The 24,979-nt window shown below is 45.4% G+C and overlaps 1 protein-coding gene across 2 annotated transcripts in view; it reads left to right on the forward strand.

The window, feature by feature from the left end:
- wwc1 (WW and C2 domain containing 1) overlaps window positions 1-24,979 on the forward strand; it is a 197,511-nt gene that overhangs the window by 46,411 nt on the left and 126,121 nt on the right. For both annotated transcript variants that reach the window (XM_070878102.1, XM_070878103.1), the window contains 3 exons: window positions 21,380-21,489; window positions 21,745-21,948; window positions 22,965-23,041. In XM_070878102.1, coding sequence (XP_070734203.1) covers window positions 21,380-21,489; window positions 21,745-21,948; window positions 22,965-23,041 — 391 coding nt within the window. The remainder of the gene's footprint in view (window positions 1-21,379; window positions 21,490-21,744; window positions 21,949-22,964; window positions 23,042-24,979) is intronic.

Here is a 24,979-nt window from a genome sequence, read left to right on the forward strand (position 1 = left end):
CTTCCTCCTCCCCCCCTGCCGTCGGGAACGAACGGCTACCTCAACTTGTGAGGCTTCCTGCAGCATTCTCCCTGGCTGAAGCACTTTCACACAGGTAGGAAGATGGTTTATTTAATCTTTTCTTTGCTTATAAATTTTTATTCAAGTTGGATTTATTTGTGTAATATTTGTATAAGTATAAATAAGGATTTATTATAGAATTTAATGACTTCCCTCCCCCCCCCCCCCCCTTTCCCCCCCCACCTCGTTCTGGACGCCTAATTGTGTAACCTGCGCCTGATTTTTTTAATGTGTAGACAAGGTTTTTTCAATTCTACAAAAATCTTCACTTACTCCATTCTAAGTTAGTTTGGAGTACGTTTTCACTGTGGAAACTTTGAAATCAGGCGTCAGTGGCTGGACACGCCCCCTATTGAAGAAAAAATTCTGTTCCAAAGTGAAACTGTTCTAACTGACTGGAACTGCAGAATAAAAAATGTGGAGAATTGCGATTTCTAAGATAGTCCGTTCTCCACCAGTTGCTCCTAAAAATCAGGCGCAAATCATGTGGAAACTTGGGCCCATTGTGCTTTCTGTTGGAGTGCGCAGTACGCTTCTGCGCATTTTCCGGTTTGTTGGCAGCAGTCACTCCGTAACCGAAAACACTATTAGATATGGCACCTCAGCTGCATATTTCTGTGCACTGTTTGACTTGGCTTGACCATCAGTGTGCCGAAAAATAAGTTAGCTGGATAATTATACATTTTTAGTCACTGTCAATACTAGAAATGACTAAAGTTTCAGCCAAGCTCGTTAAATTGTTTGGTACTGCAAAAATCAAGGACTTAACATCACCAGGTGGTGCTGAGGTTTAATGTTGCCTTTATATTTGCATAACTGCTTCTGCAATATCAGCACTAGATTCCTATAGAAATTGCTTTGTTTATACTGCAAAGCAGTTTCTGAAGTAGCTAGAACAATATGAAAATAATTGCATTTTCAGTCATTTTAAAGTTGTGTTTGGCCTGGCAATTTAAAAAGGAGGGTGACATTTGCCAGAAACTTTTTTATCACCTGCAGTAGAATCAGTTTAAAAAAAAATAATATGGTTAGTACAGGCGATCTTTTAAAGCACTTCAAATATATTCAGGCTCCACAATTGTCTTAATTAAAACCTTCAGATATGAAATGAAAATAGATTAGCAAAATACTGCAGATGCTGGAAATTTGAAATAAAAACAGAAAATGCTGGAAATACTCAGCAGATGTGGGGAAAGAAACCGTCAACATCTCCGGGATTGGCCTTTTGTCAGACCTGTTTTTATCAGGCAAAATAGTCTGCGGTTGATTTAAAAATTGTTAGTTTTCAAGCGTTTCCAGTCTTGTGTGGTTTATGCCTTCTTGCAGCTTAAATAATTTGATCAAGGATGGGATAAAGACAGTAGAGAGAAAGGATCCTATCTTGGACAATCATGATTGATGTAGAAAAAGTTCGGGTGGCACTAAAGGTCCCTGAAGATAGCAGGCCAGGTGGTTAATAAGACATATGGAATGCTTGCCTTTATTAGCCGAGGCATAGAATACAAGAGCAGGTGGGTTATGCTTGAACTGAATAAAACACTGATTAGGCCACAGCTGGAGTACTGCATGCAGTTCTGGTCGCATTACAGGAAGGATGTGATTGCATTGGAGAGAGTGCAGAGGATATTTCTGAGAATGTTGCCAGGAGTGGAGAATCTTAGCTATGAGGACTGATTGGATAGGCTGGGTTTGTTTTCCTTGGAACAGAGGAGGCTGAGGGGAGACCTCATTGAGGTGTACGAAATTATGAGGGGCCTAGATACAGTGGACAGAAAGGGCCTATTTCCCTTAGCAGAGGGGTCAACAACCAGAGGGCATAAATTTAAAGTAATTGGTAGGAAGTTTATAGGGGATTTGAGGGGAAATTTCTTCACGCAGAGGATTTTGGGGGAAGTGTTGCGGGACTTTTTCGTGCTTGGAATCGACCACGAGGTCATTCTTCGCAAACTACTGTCTGCCGAATCCCTAGATCTGAGCAAGACCATCACGATAGCCCAGGCTTTCATGTCCACGAACGATAGCACTAAACAGATATCATTGCAGCATCGAAGCTCACCGACAAGTACTGTGCATAAAATAACAGCCTTCATCAGGCAGAATTGTACATGGCAGGTTCTACACGCCCGCAGAGGCCAGACCTAGGATGACTGAGTCCGCTATGGGGCGTGAATGCGAATCCATTAACACCATGTTGCGCTGCGGGGGGTAAACATCGAGCCCATCAATGTCGAATCAAGCACTACGTGTGCAAGGGCTGTGGAACAATGGGGCACCTCCAGCAAATGTGCAGACGTGTTGCGACTCACCACGTGGCAGAGTTGGCAGAAGATGACCGATCTGGCGCGGATCACGCTGACCGAGTAAGAGAGACAACTCAACCCGAGGCTGAAGAGGAAGTGTATGGGGTACACACCTTCACCACCAAAAGCCCTCCGATAATGTTAAAAGTCAAATTAAACAACATTCCAGTTTCCATGGAATTTGACATGGGGGCGAGTCAGTCAATTATGAGCCAGAAGGCTTTTGAGAAACTGGGGCAACAAGGCACAAAGGCCAAAACTAAGCCCGATCCACACCAAGCTGCACACTTACACAAAAGAGCTCATACCAGTCATTGGCAGTGCGGCAGTGAAGGTATCGTACGTTGGAGCTGTGCATGATTTACCACTATGGATTGTACCAGGCGATGGCCCAACGCTGTTCGGCAGAAGCTGGCTAGGAAAGATCCGATGGAACTGGGACGACATCAAAGCACTGTCTTCGGTGGCTGACGCCTCATGCGCCCACATGCTAAACAAATTCCCATCATTATTTGAGCCAGGCATCGGCAACTTCACAGGAGCCTAAGTGCAGATCCATCTAGTCCCTAATGCACGACCTGTTCATCACAAGGCCCGAGCGGTTCCATACATGATGCGAGAGAAAGTCAAGATCGAGCTGGACAGACTTCAACGAGAGGGGGCCATATCGCCAGTCGAGTTCAATGAGTGGGCCAGTCCAATTGTTCCGGTGTTGAAAAGCGATGGGACGATCAGAATCTACGGGGACTACAAGATAACGATCAACCGAGTCTCGTTACAGGACTAGTACCCATTACCCAAAGCGGCTGACCTGTTTGCGACGCTAACAGGGGGCAAGTCGTTCACCAAGCTGGATCTAACGTCTGCTTACATGACACAAGAGCTGGCTGAACCTTCGAAAAAATTGACGTGCATCAACACGCACAGAGGACTGTTCATATACCACAGATGTCCCTTTGGGATTCGCTCGGCTGCGGCCATCTTCCAGAGGAACATGGAGAATCTGCTGAAATCGGTTCCGCGCACCGTGGTGTTTCAAGACGACATTTTGATCACTGGCCGCAACACCACCGAACACTTGCATAACCTGGAAGAGGTTCTCAAGCGACTGAACAGAGTGGGACTCAGTCTGAAACACGCCAAATGTGTTTTCCTGGTGCCGGAGGTTGAATTTCTGGAGCGAAAGATTGCGAAGGACGGTATCAGACCCACGGACTCCAAGACAGAGGCCATCAAGAATGCACCCAGACTACAGAATGTGACGGAGCTGTGTTCGTTCCTGGGACTCCAACTATTTTGGTAACTTTCTACCGGGGTTGAGCACTTTGCTGGAACCATTGCATTTATTGCTACGCAAGGGTGACGACTGGATTTGGAGTAAATCTCAAGAGACAGCCTTTAACAAGGCCAGAAACCTGCTATGTTCCAACAAGTTATTTGTACTGTATGACCTGTGTAAACGTTTAGTACTAGCTTGTGATACATTTTCGTATGGGGTCGGTTGTGTGTTACAGCAAGCCAATGTGCCAAGCAAACTCCAACCGGTTGCATATGCGTCCAGAAGCTTATCTAAGGCTGAAAGAGCTTACAGTATGGTTGAGAAAGAAGCATTAGCATGCGTATACGGGGTTAAGAAAATGCACTAATACCTATTTGGACTCCGGTTCAAGCTCGAAACCGACCACAAGCCACTCATTTCGCTATTCTCAGAAAGCAAAGGTATTAACACCAATGCATCGTCCCGCATCCAAAGATGGCCACTAACGTTATCTGCATATGACGACGTAATCCGCCACAGACCAGGCACTGAGAACTGCGGATGCCCTCAGTCGGCTACCATTGCCCACCACCGGGGTGGAAATGACGCAACCTGCAGACTTGCTTCTTTTAATGGATGCTTTTGAGAGCGAGGGGTCACCTGTCACAGCTCACCAGATCAGGACCTGGACTAGCCAGGACCCGGTGCTATCACTAGTAAAAAGCTGCGTCCTCAATGGGAGCTGGTCGGCGGTTCCCGGGGAAATGCAAGACGAACTTCAAATGTCCATCCATTTGGACTGTCTCCTATGGGGGAACCATGTAGTTTTGGCAAAAAAAGGCAGGGAAATGTTTATAAGCGACTGTCACAGTACCCACCCAGGCATAGTCATGATAAAGGCTAGCGCCAGGTCGCACGTTTGGTGGCCCGGCATTGACTCAGAATTGGAGTCATGCGTACACCAATGTAACACTTGCTCACAGTTGAGCAATGCACCAAAGGAGGCCCCACTGAGTCTGTCATGGCCTTCCAAACCATGGTCCAGGGTCCACGTAGACTTCGCTGGAAAGATGTTCCTAGTAGCAGTGGACGCTTACTCAAAATGGATTGAATGTATAATAATGTCGTGTACGTCCACTGCCATTGAAAGCCTCTGGACCATGTTCGCCACTCATGGTTTGCCCGACGTCCTTGTTAGTGACAATGGACCATGTTTCACCAGCTCGGAATTCAACGAGTTCATGACCCGCAATGGCATCAAGCATGTCAGGTCTTCCCCGTTTAAGCCCGCATCCAATGGTCAAGCGGAACGGGCAGTCGAAACCATCAAGCAGAACTTGAAACGCATGACGGATGGTTCCCTGCAGACCTGGTTATCTCTGATTCTGCTCTGCTCCCACATGCGACCCCACTCGCTTACCGGGGTTCCCCCTGCAGAATTGCTAATGAAGAGAGCACTCAAAACCAGGCTCTCCTTAGTTCAGCCGGATCATGTAAAAACCCGGTGTCGCCGGCATAACATATAGCACGATTGCGCGGCTGTATCGCGTGACACTGAGGTTAATGACCCTGTGTTTGTTCTTAATTACGATCATGGTCCCAAATGGGTAGCTGACACTGTGTTAGTCAAGGAGGGGAATAGAGTGTTTGTTGTCAAACTTTTGAATGGACAAACGTACAGAAAGCACTTGGATCAGACCAAACTGCGGTTCACTGACAACCAAGAACAGTTTGAAGAGGATATTACCATCAATGATTAACCCACACACGCCCAACCAGCAATCGACCTCGCGGTCAACCACAAGGATGAACCCACCATGCCTGACAGTTCGATCAGACCAGCCACACCGCAATGATCCGACCGACTCATCCATGCCAGGACGTCAACTCAAGGCGATTAACCTGGGAACGCAGAACCCCGGATCGCCTCAACTTGTAAATAACTTGTATCTAAGACTTTGCGGGGGGTAATGATGTCATGTATGTAAACATTACCAATGTGTAAGACTTGCCACCAGGGGGCGCACCTGTGGGAGACCCAAGGGTCGCCTGCACACCCTGGGCAATCAGGTATAAAAGGCAGTCTACCATGCTGCTTCCTCACTCTGGAGTTACATTAAAGAGACCAAGGTCACAACAGTTTGAGCTTACAATATACAGTCTTGTGGAGTTATTCTGAACATAACAGGAGGCATCCGCCCGCGGGAGCCTCCGACCGCAATTTCTGGACCATTGTACTTTATAATTGCTGCTTCATTCCTAACGGGCCGTATGCATAAGCTTTGCCTCCATTGATGGGAAAACCAACTTTCTCAACCTGCACTGGTAGCAGCAGAGAGACAGGTAATCTGTTTTATGTGGACAATCAGCATTTTGGTCCCCGTGTCCACTTATCCACATTTGAGAATGAAACCAGTGCGGTTTTGAATTTGCTGTGTTCCACTAATTTACCTAATGATGCCCTGTAGATAATTTATAACATGCATGTGCTGCAGCTTCATGTTACTCATAACAAGTGAATTTGGAGATTTACTTGCTCTATATTGTGCCTGTGGGTAAGCAGTAGCTGCAGCTTAAACAGTAGGTTGAATGGCGTTTGTAGCTTGTTTCGCAGTTCTGGAACTTTATTGAGCTGGGAATTTATTCTGAAGAACTTTTTTCACAGATTGAACTCTCCTTCGCATAGTATGTCTATTAGCAATCTCTGTGACGATATAGGTGTTGTTTTCAATCAGCATTTTTGCATATTTCAAGTGTCCTATCAAGATGCCTGGATGCAGTGGTGCCAACCCAGTAGATCGACCTTTTTTATGTCATGCCATTCAAGCTAGTTTCAATGTACTCATATTGATTGAGCCAGATTAACAGGTGAAGTTTATATTTGAGATTGTCCTTTTCTTCAGTAGCGCTCAGCGATTGGATAACTTTGGCAGCACTCAAAGTAAATTTGACCTTTTGAGCAGTCATGCTTTTGTTACTTTTAGATATTTTCCCTACACGACGAATGATTTGAATATTTTTAAAGCTGAGAATTGAGATGGTATGGAAGATGTGTCAACTAGAGTTTGATATCTGGGGCTCAATTTTCCCTGTTCATTTGTGCCGTTTTTTGGCGCGCACCATTTTTTTCAAAGTTTTCCCCTGTGATCTGCGCCGGCGTAACTGACTTAGTTACGATTTTTGTAGACCAGTTTTTTTTTTTGACTCCATAGTTCATTCATATCGGCGCCATTTTTTTCAATTCGCAGTTTGGCCAACATTTTTTTCTCTTAGGTCGGCATATGTGGCTACTCCCGAAAAAGACAGAAATAGACAGTTTCTGACAGAAATAGACAGTTTCTTAAACTATAAGGGGAATAAGGAGTTATGGAGAGCGGGCAGGGAAGTGGACCTGAGTCCATGATCGGATCAGCCATGATCATATTAAATGGCGGAGCAGGCTCGAGGGGCCGTATGGCCCACGTCTGTTCTTATTTCTTACCTCTGGTGAGTTAAGAAAGCCAGTGCACATTCACAAATCTGCGCTGAAAGACGCTATTGTTGTTAAATCGAACATTTTGGAGGGAGTCAAGAACACCGTCAAAATCAATAATAAAGTTCAATTTTTTTTTAACCTGTCAATGTAGAAGTGTAAATTTGTTGGATTTCATAAGTTGTCGCATTTTGTAACTCACTCACACGCCACCACCGAACGTCTTGAAGCAGGGCTAGAGGATCGTAGGCTTGGCTGGCAGAATTGGCCCCGCGCAAGGGCTCGGGGCTCGGGGCTCGGGGCTCGGCTACAAAACAAGCTACGGGGCGGCGGGACCGGTGGGGGGGGGAGGGCGCGGGTGGAGGACAAAGAGCGAGGTGCCGATTGGAAGGCTTGGAATCTGGGGAGGGGGAGAGAGAAGTCACAAGGCTCCAGTTAGTAAAGGGAGTTGGAGAGAGAGCGGAGAACTCACAAGATCTTTGGGTGTGGTCCACCCATACAGACCTGGAGAGAGACACCTGAAACTTGTGCTGCCTGCTTTCCTGCCATTTTGAGCTGCTTTCAAAGTTGAAATTTAAGTACGGGGGCAATAATGACAATGCCATACTTTGTGCGAGCCTTCTGCATCATGGTGCTATGTAGGAGACAATTGATTTGACTTCATTGCATCAGGAACATCAAAGCCTGGAGGCTGCTGAGCAGGAGGCCTTACCCACCTCGGGTATATCGAGACAGGTGTTCATACCTCCACCTGAATGATGCAGACTGTGTCAGAAGGCTGCGTTTCCGCAAAGAAGTTGTAATTGAGATCTGAGAGTTGGTCGAAACAGACTTGCAACCTCGAAGCATCAGGAGGACTGTTTTGTCAGTTGAAGTGAAGGTTACAGCTGCACTTTCATTCTGCGCCTCCGGATCGTTTGAAGCTACAACTGGGGATGTGTGCGCCATCTCTTAACATGCAACACATGTCTGCATTCGCCAGGTCACGGCTGCACTCTACGCGCGTAGGAATGACTTCATAAAGTTCTCCATGACAGTCCAAGCAATCTATGACAGGGCTGTGGGCTTCTCCAGGATTGCTGGCTTCCTAAAGGTACAGGGCTGCATTGATTGTACCCACAACTCCTTGCGAGCACTTTTGAAGGATTCCGAGATGTGCAGGAACAGAAAAGGTTTCCACTCCATTAATGTGCAGCTCGTGTGTGATGACATGCATTATATCAAGTCAGTCGAATCAAGATACCCTGGCAGCACCCATGATGCGTTTATCCTACGCGACTGTGTTATATCTACCATGTTTCAGCAGCCAGAAGGGCAGAGTTGGCTATTGGGAGACAAAGAGTAAGGCCTCGCCACCTGGCTCATGACGCCCCTATTCGTAACCTGGACAGAAGCTGACCGCCAATACAACATGTCGCACATTGCGACGAGCAACATCATTGAGAGGACCATTGGCATATTGAAACAGTGTTTGCGATGCCTGGACCATTCTGGAGGCTACTTGCTGTACCCTCCTGAGATTGTTGGGTCAGTTCACTGTTGTGCTGCATGCTGCATAACTTAGCCATCATGAGGCAGCAGCACCTGGTAGTGCAAGACCCAGCTGTGGTGAGAGTGGCTGATGATAATGATGTGGAAGATGCAGGTGACGAGCAAGAGGAGGTGGAGGACGACGAGGATGCGGAAGCCATTGCAAGTGCCTGAGGCCGGAACACGACGGCGGAGGAGGGCGTACCATCGTGCCCCTTTAACAATTGCTCGAGCCTTGCGCCAGCAGCTCATCCGTGAATGTTTTACTGATGCCTGAGGGCTCAGCGACAACTATTCCACGTGGACATGTTTACTGTTTGGAGCTGTTCTGCAATGTATTGTGTTGTGTTAAATGGAACATAATTCAGTTTTAATGTAAAATATATTTTATTCAAAAGTTTACAATGTTCTTAACTTTAATAAAAATATTCTTGTATGAAACTTTACTTTGATATCACTCAAAAACTTTAAGATCACTTATAAACTTGTAAATTTACATAAGTTACAAAAAACCTTTAATTTGAAAACAGTTACAACAGTAACAACAATAATAATAACAACAGCCGCAGCAGAAAAGAAAGGCTGCACCCATCTCTCATCCCCCTTATTCTAAGACCGCCTGCTGCGCTTGGTCTTGGACACACCACCACCCCTGCCTGCAGGCGGTTGTGCAGTGTTTCTGGGCTTGATACTAAACTTATTCTTTCTAACATCTCTGGTACTGCGCACCACTTGAGGGTGGGGGGGCGTTGGCGTCCGGCGGAAAGTTGGAGGGCCTGGCTTTGGGCTCTTCAGAGGCTGGAGTGGGAGTGACAGTTGATTCTGTCAATGGGCGCGGGGTCTGGGCGTTGTTCCCTTATTGCAGCGGTTAACTCCAACATGCCGTCCCTCATGCACCCTGACAGTGTCTCAACGACCTGCAACATTCCCTCCCTCATGTTGAGCAAAACTGTCTGAACTACCTGCGATATTCCCTCCCTCATGACCACTATTCCCTCACTGATGGTCCAGGATATAGTTCCTATTTCTCGTGTCATTCGCCCGACAGTCCCGCTACCTCATCACTCACCCCACTGATGGCGTCCAGGAGTGATCGGGGAAGGTCAATGCTCTCCGCACTCAATGACATCATCTGAACCACATCTGTTAGATCCTGCAGCTCAGGAGAGCGCGGTCGAGCTCTCCTTCCCCTCCTCCCCATGGGTGTGGCTCACACCCCAACACTGGGACCTGCAGCCTGGGACGGTAGGGCCCTGGGTTTGCCTCGCTGCACCGCACCACTGGGAGCTGCAACCTCGGAAGGTGTGAAACCATGGAATGTCCCATCAACACTCAAATCACTAGTCACGGAGGGGGCTGTCACCTCCATGAGCGGCACCTCCTCCAAAGTCAGTACAACAGTGGGAGCTTCATCCAGCTCCAACCCCTCCCCCTCACCCCCATGTTCTTGGTCTGGAGGGTTGGATTGGAAGATGTTCACTTCAGGCTTGTCCTTGTCTGAATCTTCTGCGTCGTCACGGTTAGCCTCAAGTTCTGCAAAAGATAACAGAACAGTCAAATAGTTAGCAACAGAGGAGGGGGCAAGGTGGGTGGCATGAGTAAGCTCACACATCGCAGGCCAGGCAGGAGGTTGATTTGAAGGACCATGATGAAATTGCAGGACTTGCCCTCTCCCTCAAGTGTGGGACCAGCTTGTGGAGTACTGATTGCTTTTTTCTAGGCAGGACCCATCAAAGAAGTGACCCTCTCTTCCAAGGGTGTCAGTGGGTTCAGATTTGCCAGGCCTCCTCCTGTTCGAGTTCTTTCCCTTTTATTATGTGCCATCTTCCTCTGCAAAGATGAAAATGCAACTTTTTAGAAAGGGTATCCTTCTGGTGGGTGGGACATATGCAGCTCGTCGCATTTACAATTGCAATTCCATTGAATAAATGAAAATATTACTTGCACTAACTACTTGACCAAGGTCCTGCCACTTCTTTTTACACTGGCCTCCAGATCTCGTGGTGGTCACCAATTGCGCAGTAATCTTCTATAACTTGGTTCCAGTGTTCCTTCATTTCCTTGGGTGGAACTTTTATGTGACCTCTGCTGGTGTTCAGCTCCTGCCATCTGGTCTCAATTACAGTAACTAGTGCCTTCACTTCTTCCTGTATGAAATTCTTGGTCCTTGCACTGCGTTGTATCTTGTATTGCTCCAGTTGCGATTTTTTCCAATTCTTTCACACAGCACTCCTCCTCACACACGCACACACAACTGGCTCTTTAAAAATGGCCGATTCCCAAATCCGACCTCTACTGAGCGTGCGCGTCCATTGGAACGACGTCAAAAATGTGACTTTTTATTCGCGCATGCGCAGAAGGTACGACTTTGTTTTCTTGGCGCAGACAGCGGGCTCCAACCCACCCGCCCACCCCCGCCCCCCCACCCGAGACGACTGGACACGCTGCACGGCGCCAAATTCGAATTATACATCGGGGAAACTTTGGCAAAATATTTCTGCCGCATTTGTGGCCGAGAAAAACGAGTAACTGGCAATACGCCAGAAAACTGGCTTGGGGAAAATTGAGCCCCTGATATTTAGCAGTTGTGGAGAGCAGTGGGGTTTAGCCACATTCAGAAGCATTACTGTGCTTTACTTGCTTCCATTAACACCCACCCTCCAGGAGAAACACCCTTGCAAACCACCTAACCTCGAACCTCTATTTTCTCTCAAGTCCTTGAACACGTTACCATCTCTAGTTCTATTTGTTTAAATCCCTCTGCTCTTCCCAGAGCACTAAAACTGCTCCAATCAAAGTCATGAACAACTCTGTGACTGTGACCATGGTGTGTTACCCTGGTCCTCCTTAACCTCGTTGGTGTGGTTGACCTTGTCAAACATAGAAACATAGAAAATAGGTGCAGGAGTAGGCCATTCGACCCTTGGAGCCTGCACCACCATTCAATAAGATCATGGCTGATCATTCCTTCAGTACCCCTTTCCTGCTTTCTCTCCATATCCCTTGATCCCTTCAGCCGTAAGGGCCATATCTGACTCCCTCTTGAATATATCCAATGAACTGGCACCAACAACTCTGCGGCAAGGAATTTCACAGGTTAACAACTCTCTGAGTGAAGAAGTTTCTCCTCATCTCAGTCCTAAATGGCCTGCCCCTTATCCTAAGACTGTGTCCCTTGGTTCTAGACTTCCCCAACATTGGGAACATTCTTCCCGCATCTAACCTGTCCAGTCCCGTCAGAATCTTATATGTTTCTATGAGATCCCTTCTCATCCATCTAAACTCCAGTGTATAAAGGCCCAATTGATCCAGTCTCTCCTCATATGTCAGTCCAGCCATCCCGGGAATCAGTCTGGTGAACCTTCGCTGCACTCCCTCAATAGCAAGAACTTCTTTCCTCAGATTAGGAAACCAAAACTGAACACAATATTCCAGGTGAGGCCTCACCAAGGCCCTGTACAACTGCAGTAAGACCTCCCTGCTCCTATACTCAAATCCCCTAGCTATGAAGGCCAACATACCATTTGCCTTCTTCACCGCCTGCTGTGCCTGCATGCCAACTTTCAATGATGAACCATGACACCCAGGTCTCGCTGCACCTCCCCTTTTCCTAATCTGCCGCCATTCAGATAATATTCTGCCTTCGTGTTTTTACCCCCAAAGTGGATAACCTCACATTTATCCACATTAAACTGCATCTGCCATGTATTTGCCCACTCTCCTAACCTGTCCAAGTCACCCTGCAGCCTCTTAGAGTCCTCCGCACAGCTCACACCGCCACCCAGTTTAGTGTCATTTGCAAACTTGGAGATATTACACTCAATTCCATCCTCTAGATCATTAATATATATTGTAAAGAGCTGGGGTCCCAGCACTGAGCCCTGCGGCACACCACTAGTCACTGCCTGCCATTCTGAAAAGGCCCCGTTTATCCCGACTCTCTGCTTTCTGTCTGCCAACCAGTTCTCTATCCATGTCAGTACATTACCCCCAATACCATGTGTTTTGATTTTGCACACCAATCTCTTGTGTGGGACCTTATCAAAAGCCTTTTGAAAGTCCAAATACACCACATCCACTGGTTCTCCCTTGTCCACTCTACCAGTTACATCCTCAAAAAAATTCCAGAAAATTTGTCAAACATGATTTCCCTTTCATAAATCCATGCTGACTTGGACCAATCCTATCACTGCTTTCCAAATGCGCTGCTATTTCATCCTTCATGATTGATTCCAACATTTTCCCCACTACTGATGTCAGGTTAAGCGGTCTATAATTATCCGTTTTCTCTCTCCCTCCTTTTTTAAAAAGTGGTGTTACATTAGCTACCCTCCAGTCCATAAGGACTGATCCAGAGTCGATAGATTGTTCGAAAATGATCACCAACACATCCACTATTTCTAGGTCCACTTCTTTAAGTACTCTGGGATGTAGACTATCAGGCCCCGGGGATTTATCAGCCTTCAATCCCATCAATTTAACTCACACAATTTCCCGCCTAATAAGGATATCCTTCAGTTCCTTCTTCTCACTAGACCCTCGGTCCCCTAGTACATCCAGAAGGTTATTTGTGTCTTCCTTCGTGAAGGTAGAACCAAAGTATTTGTTCAGTTGGTCTGCCATTTCTTTGTTCCCCATTATAACTTCACCTGAATCCGACAGCAAGTGACCTACGTTTGTCTTCACTAATCTTTTTCTCTTCACATATCTATAGAAGCTTTTGCAGTCAGTTTTTATGTTCCCGGCAAGCTTCCTCTCGTACTCTATTTTCCCCCAACTAATTAAACCCTTTGTCCTCCTCTGCTGAATTCTAAATTTCTCCCAGTCCTCAGGTTTGCTGCTTTTTCTGGCGAATTTATATGCCTCTTCCTTGGATTTAACACTATCCTTAATTTCCCTTGTTAGCCACGGTTGAGCCACCTTCCCCGTTTTATTTTTACTCCAGAAAGGGATGTACAATTGTTGAAGTTCATTGATATGATCTTTAAAGGTTTGCCATTGCCTATCCACCGTCAACCCTTTAAGTATCATTTGCCAGTCTAATCTAGCCAATTCGCGCCTCATACCGTCAAAGTTACCTTTCCTTAAGTTCTGGACCTTAGTTTCTGAATTAACTATGTCACTCTCCATCCTAATAAAGAATTCTACCATGTTATGGTCACTCTTCCCCAAGGGGCCTCGTACAACAAGATTGCTAATTAGTCCCTTCTCATTACACATCACCCAGTCTAGGATGGCCAGCTCTCTGGTTGGTTCCTCGACATATTGGTCTAGAAAACCATCCCGAACACACCCCAGGAAATCCTCCTCCACCGCATTGTTAGGTTAGCTCAATCAATATGTAGGTTAAAGTCGCCCATGATAACTGTTGTACCTTTATTGCACACATCCCTTATTTCTTGTTTGATGCTGTTCCCAACCTCACTACTACTATTTGGTGGCCTGTACACAACTCCCACTAGCATCTTCTGCCCTTTGGTATTCTGTAGCTCCATCCATACCGATTCCACATCATCCCAGCTAATATCCTTCCTTACAATTGCATTAATTTCCTCTTTAACCAGTAACGCCACCCCGCCTCCTTTTCCTTTCTGTGTATCCTTCCTAAATGCTGAATACCCTTGGATGTTGAGTTCCCAGCCTTGGTCACCCTGGAGCCATGTCTCCGTGATGCCAATCACATCATATCCATTAACTGCTATCTGCACAGTTAATTTGTCCACCTTATTCCGAATACTCTTCGCATTGAGGCACAGAGCCTTCATACTTGTCTTTTTAACACACCTTGCCCCTTTAGAATTTTGCTGTAATGTGGCCCTTTTTGTTTTTTGCCTTGGGTTTCTCTGCCCTCCACTTTTATTATTCTCCTTTGTATCTTTTGCTTCTGACTCCATTTTAATTCCCTCTGTCTCCCTGCATAGGTTCCCATCCCCCTGCCATATTAGTTTAACTCCTCCCCAACAGCATGAGCAAGCACTCCCCCTAGGACATTGGTTCTGGTCCTGCCCAGGTGCAGACCGTCTGGTTTGTATTTGTCCCACCTCCCCCAGAACCGGTTCCAATGTCCCAGGAATTTGAATCCCTCCCTTCTACACTACTGCTCAAACCACATAATCATCTGAGCTATCCTGCGATTCCTACTCTGACTAGCACGTGGCACTGGTAGCAATCCCGAGATTTCTACTTTTGAGGTCCTACTTTTAAATTTAGCTCCTATCTCCCTAAATTCGTCTTGTAGGACCTCATCCTGTTTTTTACCTATATCGTTGGTACCTATATACACCACGACAACTGGCTGTTCACCCTCCCTCTTCAGAATGCCCTGCACCCGCTTTGAGACATCCTTGACCCTTGCTCCAGGGAGGCAACATACCATCCTGGAGTCTTGGTTGCGGCCGCAGAAACACCTATCTGTTCCCCTTACAATTGAATCCCCTATCATTATCGCTCTCCCACTCTTTTTCCTGCCCTCCTGTGCAGCAGTGCCAGCCACAGTGCCATGAACTTGGCTGCTGCTGCTCTCCCCTGATGAGTCATCCCCCTCAATAGTACCCAAAGCGGTGTATCTGTTTTGCAGGGGGCTGACCGCAGGGGACCTCTGCACTACCTTCATTGCACTACTCTTCCTGTTGGTCTTCCATTCTCTATCTGGCTGTGAACTCTTTACCTGCGGTAAGACCAACTCGCTAAACGTGCTATTCACGTCATTCTCAGCATCGTGGATGCTCCAGGGCTGCATTCTCCCTAATGCCTCTATCATTCAGTTCTGTGCAACTGTCCTCACTTGGCTCATCTTACCTATCTGATTATTGGCTGAGTAGCTCCAGAAGAGTTTCTCTTCCCAACCCCACATCATCATCTTGGGAGTCCCGCAAAGGATCTACCCTTATCCTCCTCCTTTGTCTTATCTACCCACAGCCTTTGGTGACATCGTCTGCAGACAAGGGGGGTCAGCATCCACATTTACACTGATGACAGGCAGCGCTACTGCTTCACCACCTCTCTCGATCCCTTCACTGTCTTTGTGCTCGCAGACTGTTTGTTGAATGAGCTGCAATTTCCTTCAACTAAACTTTGCGAAGATCAAATTTGTTATCGTTGGCTCCTCCCACAAATTCCATGCTCTTGGCTTCAGTTCTGTCCCTCTGTGCTGTACTATTCTATGCTTCGATGATCCCCTTCCCTGGCTACTGTTTTGGCTGAACCAAATTTTATTCACAGTTGTGCGCATTCTGTTTGACCCCAGGCTGAACCTCCAACCTCATAGAATCATAGAATGGTTCCAGCACAGAAGGACCACTTGGTCTGTTGAACCCATGCTGGCTCTCTGCAAGAGCTCTTCAGCTAGTCCCACTCCACTGCCTTTTTTCTGTATCCCTGCAAAAGGTTTTCCTTCAGGTTCTTATCCAATTCCCTTTCGAAAGCCACGATTGAATCTGCCTCCTCCACCCTTTCAGCCAGTACATTCCAGATCCTAACCATTCGCTTCATAAAAAAAGTTTTTCCTCATGTCGCCTTTGGTTCTTTTGCCAATCTCCTTAAATCTGTGTCCTCAGGTTCTTGACTCTCTGCCAATGGGAAAAGTTTCTCTCTATCTACTCTGTCTAGACCCATCATGATTTTGAACACCTCCATCAGATCTCCTCTCAGCCTTCTCTGCTCCAAGGAGAACAATCCTAGCTTCTCCAGTCTATCAATGTAACTGCAGTCCCGAATTCCTGGAATCATTCTTGTAAATCTTTTCTGCACCTTCTCTAAGGCCTTCACGTGCCCAGAATTGGACACAGTACTCCAGTTGGGGCCAAACCAGTGTTTTTATGCACATATAGCCCCAGGTCTCTCTGTTCGTGCACCCCCTTAAGGATTGTACCATTTTGTTTATATGTCCTCTCCTCATTCTTTCTACCAAAATGCATCACTTCACGCTTTTCTGTGTTAAACTTCAACTCCACGTGTTTGGCCATTTCACCAGCCTGTCTGTGTTCCTGAAGTCTATCACTCTCCTCACTGTTCACTATACTTTCAAGTTTTGTGTCATATGCAAATTGTGAAATTATGCCCTGTACACCCACGTCCAAGTCATTACCATATATCAAAAAAAGCAGTGGTCGAAGAACCGACCCCCATGGAACACCACTGTATACCTTCCTTCAGTCCGAAAAACAACCGTTCACCACTACTCTCTGTTTCCTGTCACTTAGACAATATTTTATCCAGACTGCTGCTGTCCCTTTTATTCCATGGGTTTCAATTTTGTTAGCAAGCCTATTATGTGGCACTTTGTCGAACGCATTTTGGAAATCCATGTACATTAATCAACTGCATTACCCTCATCAACCCTTTCTATTAACTCATCAAAAAACTTGATCAAGTTGGTTAAACATGATTTGCCTTTAACAAATCCGTGCTGGCTTTCCTTAATTAATGAACACTTGTCCAAGTAACAATTTTGTCCCTGATTACTGTTCCTAAAAGCTTCCCCAGTGCTGAGATTAAACTGACTGGCCTGTAGTTGCTGGGTTTATTGAACAATTATGTAACATTTGCAATTCTCCAGTCCTCTGGCATCATCCCTCATATCTATGGAGGATTGGAAGATCATAGAAACATAGAAAATAGGTGCAGGAGTAGGCCATTCGGCCCTTCTAGCCTGCACCGCCATTCAATGAGTTCATGGCTGAACATGCAACTTCAGTACCCCATTCCTGCTTTCTCACCATACCCCTTGATCCCCCTAGTAGTAAGGACTTCATCTAACTCCTTTTTGAATATATTTAGTGAATTGGCCTCAACAACTTTCTGTGGTAGAGAATTCCATAGGTTCACCACTCTCTGGGTGAAGAAATTCCTCCTCATCTCGGTCCTAAATGGCTTCCCCCTTATCCTTAGACTGTGTCCCCTGGTTCTGGACTTCCCCAACATTGGGAACATTCTTCCTGCATCTAACCTGTCTAACCCCGTCAGAATTTTAAACGTTTCTATGAGGTCTCCTCTCATTCTTCTGAACTCCAGTGAATACAAGCCCAGTTGATCCAGTCTTTCTTGATAGGTCAGTCCCGCCATCCCGGGAATCAGTCTGGTGAACCTTCGCTGCACTCCCTCAATAGCAAGAATGTCCTTCCTCAGGTTAGGAGACCAAAACTGTACACAATACTCCAGGTGTGGCCTCACCAAGGCCCTGTACAACTGGAGCAACACCTCCCTGCCCCTGTACTCAAATCCCCTCGCTATGAAGGCCAACATGCCATTTGCTTTCTTAACCGCCTGCTGTACCTGCATGCCAACCTTTAATGACTGATGTACCATGACACCCAGGTCTCTTTGCACCTCCCCTTTTCCTAATCTGTCACCATTCAGATAATAGTCTGTCTCTCTGTTTTTACCACCAAAGTGGATAACCTCACATTTATCCACATTATACTTCATCTGCCATGCATTTGCCCACTCACCTAACTATCCAAGTTGCTCTGCAGCCTCATAGCATCCTCCTCACAGCTCACACTGCCACCCAACTTAGTGTCATCCGCAAATTTGGAGATACTACATTTAATCCCCTCGTCTAAATCATTAATGTACAGTGTAAACAGCTGGGGCCCCAGCACAGAACCTTGCGGTACCCCACTAGTCACTGCCTGCCATTCTGAAAAGTCCCCATTTACTCCTACTCTTTGCTTCCTGTCTGACAACCAGTTCTCAATCCATGTCAGCACACGACCCCCAATCCCATGTGCTTTAACTTTGCACATTAATCTCTTGTGTGGGACCTTGTCGAAAGCCTTCTGAAAATCCAAATATACCACATCAACTGGTTCTCCCTTGTCCACTCTACTGGAAACATCCTCAAAAAATTCCAGAAGATTTGTCAAGCATGATTTCCCTTTCACAAATCCATGCTGACTTGGACCTATCATGTCACCTCTTTCCAAATGCACTTCTATGACATCCTTAATAATTGATTCCATCATTTTACCCACTACCGATGTCAGGCTGACCGGTCTATAATTCCCTGTTATCTCCCTCCTTTTTTTAAAAAAGTGGGGTTACATTGGCTACCCTCTACTCCATAGGAACTGATCCAGAGTCAATGGAATGTTGGAAAATGACTGTCAATGCATCCACTATTTCCACGGCCACCTCCTTAAGTACTCTGGGATGCAGTCCATCAGGCCCTGGGGATTTATCGGCCTTCAATCCCATCAATTTCCCCAACACAATTTCCCGACTAATAAGGATTTCCCTCAGTTCTTCCTCCTTACTAGACCCTCCGACCGCTTTTATATCCGGAAGGTTGTTTGTGTCCTCCTTAGTGAATACCGAACCAAAGTACTTGTTCAGTTGGTCCGCCATTTCTTTGTTCCCCGTTATGACTTCCCCTGATTCTGACTGCAGGGGACCTACGTTTGTCTTTACTAACCTTTTTCTCTTTACATATCTATAGAAACTTTTGCAATCCGTCTTAATGTTCCCTGCAAGCTTCTTCTCGTACTCCATTTTCCCTGCCCTAATCAAACCCTTTGTCCTCCTCTGCTGAGTTCTAAATTTCTCCCAGTCCCCGGGTTCGCTGCTATTTCTGGCCAATTTGTATGCCACTTCCTTGGCTTTAATACTATCCCTGATTTCCCTTGATAGCCATGGTTGAGCCACCTTCCCTTTCTTATTTTTACGCCAGACAGGAATGTACAATTGTTGTAGTTCATCCATGCGGTCTCTAAATGTCTGCCATTGCCCATCCACAGTCAACCCCTTCAGTATCATTCGCCAATCTATCCTTGCCAATTCACGCCTCATACCTTCAAAGTTACCCTTCTTTAAGTTCTGGACCATGGTCTCTGAATTAACTGTTTCATTCTCCATCCTAATGCAGAATTCCACCATATTATGGTCACTCTTCCCCAAGGGGCCTCGCACAACGAGATTGCTAATTAATCCTCTCTCATTACACAACACCCAGTCTAAGATGGCCTTCCCCCTAGTTGGTTCCTCGACATATTGGTCTAAAAAACCATCCCTTATGCACTCCAGGAAATCCTCCTCCACCGTCATGGCTAATACCTCCGCAGTTTTGCTTCCCTCAGCATCCTAGGATCATCCCATCAGGTCCTAGTGACTTATCTACTTTAAGTACAGCCAGCCTTTTTACTACCTCCTCTTATCAATTTTTATCCATCCATTATCTTCACTACCTCCTCTTTCACTATGACTTTGACAACATCTTCCTTGGTGAAGACAGATGCAAAGTACTCCTTTAGTACCTTGCCATGCCCTCTGTTTCCATGCGCACGTCTCCTTTTTGGTCCCTAATCAGTCCCACCTCTCATTACCCATTTGCTATTTACATGCCTATAGAAGAAACATGGAAACATAGAAAATAGGTGCAGGAGTAGGCCATTCGGCCCTTCGAGCCTGCACCACCATTCAATATGATCATGATTGATCGTGCAACTTTAGTACCCCATTCCCCTTTAGTAAGGGCCACATCTAACTCACTTTTGAATATATCCAATGAACTGGCATCAACAACTTTCTGTGGGAGAGAATTCCACAGATTCACAATTCTTTGAGTGAAGAAGTTTCTCCTCATCTCAGTCCTAAATGGCTTACCCCTTATTCTTAGACTGTGACTCCTGGTTCTGGATTTCCCCATCGGGAACATTCTACCTGCATCTAACCTGTCCAATCCCGTCAGAATTTTATTTTGAGATCCCCTCTCATTTTTCTAAATTCCAGTGAATATAAGCCTAGTCGATCCAGTTTTTCTTCATGTCAGTCCTGCCATCCCGAGAATTAGTCTGCTGAACCTTTGCTGCACTCCCTCAATAGCAAGAATGTCCTTCCTTAGATTTGGAGACCAAAGCTGTACACAATATTCAAGGTGTGGCCTCACCAAGGCCCTGTACAACTGCAGTAAGACCTCCCTACTCCTATACTCAAATCCTCTCGCTATGAAGGCCAACATGCCTTTTGAATTCTCCAATGTTAGCACATCCTCTTCATCACAAAAAAAACACATGTTTATCTCTAACATTGTGCAACTCTTCCCACCCCACCTGTTTATTTGCTGCTGAAACCCTCATTCAGGCTGTTGTCACTCAATTATTCCAATGCTTTCCTGACTCTTCTTCTCCTCCCAATCTCTGTAAAACTCCTGTCCATATTCTATATTGCACTATAAATCGCTCACCCGGCACCTATGTCCTTGCTGACCTACATTAGCTCCTGGTCCCCCAGTGCCTAACTTAAAGTTCCCCTCTTTAAATGTCTCCATGGCCTTTTCCCCTCCCTATTTCGACAACATTCCCTAATCCTAAAAGCCCTTCCCACCTGAGCTCTCCATTCTTTGGATTCCCGACCTCTTGTGGAGCTCTTCCCTTCATCCCATTGTTGTGACATGGCCTTGCCTTCAGTTGTCTTCGCCCAGTGCAAGAGAATTCCCTGCCTAAAGCTCGACACCATCCTCTCCTTTTGACACTCCTTGAAACTCCCTTCTTTTGACCAAGCTTTTAGATAATTTACCCAATATCTTTTCCTTCAGCTCAGTGTCCATTTTTTTCCTCGTGCCTCTGAAGCATGTTTTACTGTGTGACTGGCACTATATGAATACATATTGTGATTATTCTTTAACTGGCCCTAGGCTTTTCTGGGTGATTACGTAAACTGCATGGAAATAGATTTATGTGACCGATGTGCAGTATTAATTAGCTGTTAATAGTGTTTTTAAAGACTAAGAGGCTGATCTATTTTTTTCTGTTTGTTCTATAGATGGACCAAACCCCTCTCCTTCGGTGATTGTGTAGGAGATGAATTGCCATTGGGTTGGGAAGAAGCATTCGATGCACAAGTTGGAGTCTATTACATTGATCACAATACACGTAAGCATTCCAACTATAGAAATATCTTGCTTCACCTCTAATTAATTAGAAATTACAAACCAAATTCTATTATTCTGTAGTTTTTGGGTGGAAAATAAATGTGCAAATTGTTTCGTGTTCTTAGTTCAGCAAATCCCACAACCAGATTGTGGCATAATCAAACTGTTATGACTTGCTTGAAGGCTTTGCCATGTTCTGTTCAATTAAAAAAAAAAAATGGATGTAAACACAATCTCATGGTTCATTATCTTTTAGAGACAACACAGGTAGAGGATCCTCGGGCTCAGTGGCGAAGAGAACAGGAGCGCATGTTGAAGGACTATCTGGTAGTAGCACAGGATGCACTAACTGCACAGAAGGAAATCTACCAAGTGAAGCAACAGAGATTAGAATTGGCCCAACAGGAATACAGGCAGCTAAATGATGTCTGGAAGGATAAATCTGGTTCCCAGAGCAGCTGTGAGTACTGATAAACTATTTCCTTCTACTGAGAGAAATATTGGTTGATTTTTAAATGTACTGTAGTGTTCGATTAATAGAGTTTCATCCACTTATCCTAATATATAGTATCTGATAAAGCTCAAGATGCAGGTGCTCCCCACTCTGGGACCTAGTCTCTGCAGCCAATTTCTGACTTTTGGTTGATGGTTTTCCCCCTTTTGGTTAATGAGTTCCCCAGTTCCTGTGGGACTTAGTCTATTAGGGGGAACTGACTAACTTCAAATGAAGAATCACCAGAATTATACCGGGGTTTAAGACAGAGATAAACAGGGTTTAAGAATTTGGAAGCCGTTCAGAGAAGGTTCACCAGGTTGATTCCGGGGGTGAGGGGGTCGACTTATGAGGAAAGATTGAGTAGGTTGGGCCTCTACTCACTGGAATTCAGAAGAATGAGAGGTGATCTTATTGAAACGTATAAGATTATGAGGGGGCTTGGCAAGATGGATGCAGAGAGGATATTTCCACTGATGGGGGAGACGAGTACTAGAGGGCATGATCTTGGAATACGGGGCTGCTGATTTAAAACAGAGATGAGGAGAAATTTCTTCTCTCAGAAAGGGTTATAAATCTGTGGAATTCGCTGCCTCAGAGAGCTGTGGAAGCTGGGACATTAAATAAATTTAAGACCGAAATAGACAGTTTCTTAAACGATAAGGGGTTATGGGGAGCGGGCGGGGAATTGGAGCTGAGCCCATGATCTGATTAGCCATGATCTTACTGAATGGCGGAGCCGGCCGAGGGGCCATATGGCCAACTCCTGTTCCTACTTTTTATGTTCTTATCAATAGATTTTTGTTCGGCAAGTCTCAGCAATCTGGAAAGAATGTTGTCCATTACTTTTCGAAAGGAGCTGTGATTGACATTTATACTAGCTTAGCTTTGCATGAGAGTACATATTATTCGATATTTATTTGTATGTTGCTTTTTAAGAGTCAACGTTTTCATGTGTGAATATTTTTGTGGTTGTTTTTCAGTATTCTCAGGCTCTTCGTCTAGTACTAAATATGATCCAGACATTCTCAAGGCAGAAATTTCAACAACAAAATCGAGGGTAAGAACAAGCATCATTAATGAAGTTGTGATTATCAGTTTATATGAAGCCACCAAATTGGTCAAACTTATCATTTAGAATTTTGTAGTTTACAGCTATGGGATGCTTATTCATATTACAGAACCAAAAGGTTTAAAACCAGAATCTGGTGAGATCTGGGACTGTGAGTGTAATGTTATGTGATGGGGCCACCTAAATTAAAATTAGAAACACAACTTGGGTACCACGTAGGAGAAAATTAAAAGTGCACAAAAATGATTCTGTGGAAAAAAAACGCAGAGCTTGAACAAAATCAATGAGCAGACTGAAAAATTAATTAGAAAATCAATCAAGGAAGGAGCCGAAAGCCTTCATGCCTTTGTTCAGTTATCTCCCTGCCCACTAACCCTGCTTGACCCAAATAGTGCCCTTGGCCGAGGGAGGTTGACGAGTATTTTTAAAAAAACATTTCATTTTTTAATGCCATTCTCTCCTGTTGTAAAATAATTCAATTATTTATTTGCGGAGAAACAAAAGTACTCGAAAGTCCATCTGCAAGATGAAAGAATAAGTTAATATTTTGAGAGATCAAATGCTGAAAATGCCCCCCTCCTTAAGGTCCATTAATAAATCCCCGGGGCCTGATAGTCTGCATCCCAGAGTACTTAAGGAAGTGGCCCTAGAAATGGTGATCATTTCCCAACAGTCTTATCAGCTCTGGATCAGTTCCTATGGACTGGAGAGTAGCTAATGTAACACCACTTTTTAAAAAGGGAGGGAGAGAGAAAACGGGGAGTTATAGACCGGTTAGCCTAACATCAGTAGTGGGGAAAATGTTGGACTCAATTATTAAGGATGAAATAGCAGCGCATTTGGAAAGCAGTGACAGGATCGGTCCAAGTCAGCATAGATTTATGAAGGGGAAATCATGCTTGACAAATCTTTTGGAATTTTTTGAGGATGTAACTAGTAGAGTGGGCAAGGGAGATGGTGTATTTGGACTTTCAAAAGGCTTTTGACAAGGTCCCACACAAGAGATTGGTGTGCAAAAACAAAGCACATGGTATTAGGGGTAATATACTGACGTGGATAGAGAACTGGTTGGCAGACAGGAAGCAGAGAGTCGGGATAAACGGGTCCTTTTCAGAATGGCAGACAGTGACTAGTGGAGTGCCGCAGGGCTCAGTGCTGGGACCCCAGCTCTTTACAGCATACATCAAAGATTTGGATGAAGGAATTGAGTGTAATATCTCCAAGTTTGCAGATGACACTAAGCTGGGTGACGGTGTGAGCTGTGAGGCGGACGCTAGGAGGCTGCAGGGTGACTTGGACAGGTTAGGTGAGTGGGCAAATGTATGGTAGATGCAGTATAATGTGGATAAATGTGAGGTTATCCACTTTGGGGGCAAAAACGCGAAGACAGAATATTATCTGAATGGCGGCAGATTAGGAAAAGGGGAGGTGCAACGAGACCTGGGTGTCATGGTTCATCAGTCATTGAAAGTTGGCATATAGGTACAGCAGATGGTGAAGAAGGCAAATGGAATGTTGGCCTTCATAGCTAGGGGATTTGAGTTTCGGAGCAGGGAGGTCTTACTGCAGTTGTACAGGGCCTTGGTGAGGCCTCACCTGGAATATTGTGTTCAGTTTTGATCTCCTAATCTGAGGAAGGACGTTCTTGCTATTGAGGGAGTGCAGCGAAGGTTCACCAGACTGATTCTCGTAATGGTAGGATTGACATATGAGGAGAGACTGGATCAACTGGGTCTTTATACATTGGAGTTTAGAAGGATGAGAGGGGATCTCATAGAAACATATAAGATTCTGACGGGACGGGACAGGTTAGATGCGGGTAGAATGTTCCCGATGTTGGGGAAGTCCAGAACCAAAGGACACAGTCTTAGGATAAGGGGTAGGCCATTTAGGACTGAGATGAGGAGAAACTTCTTCACTCAGAGA

The sequence above is a fragment of the Pristiophorus japonicus genome, chromosome 4 (assembly GCF_044704955.1).
Source record: "Pristiophorus japonicus isolate sPriJap1 chromosome 4, sPriJap1.hap1, whole genome shotgun sequence".
NCBI lineage: Eukaryota > Metazoa > Chordata > Chondrichthyes > Pristiophoridae > Pristiophorus > Pristiophorus japonicus.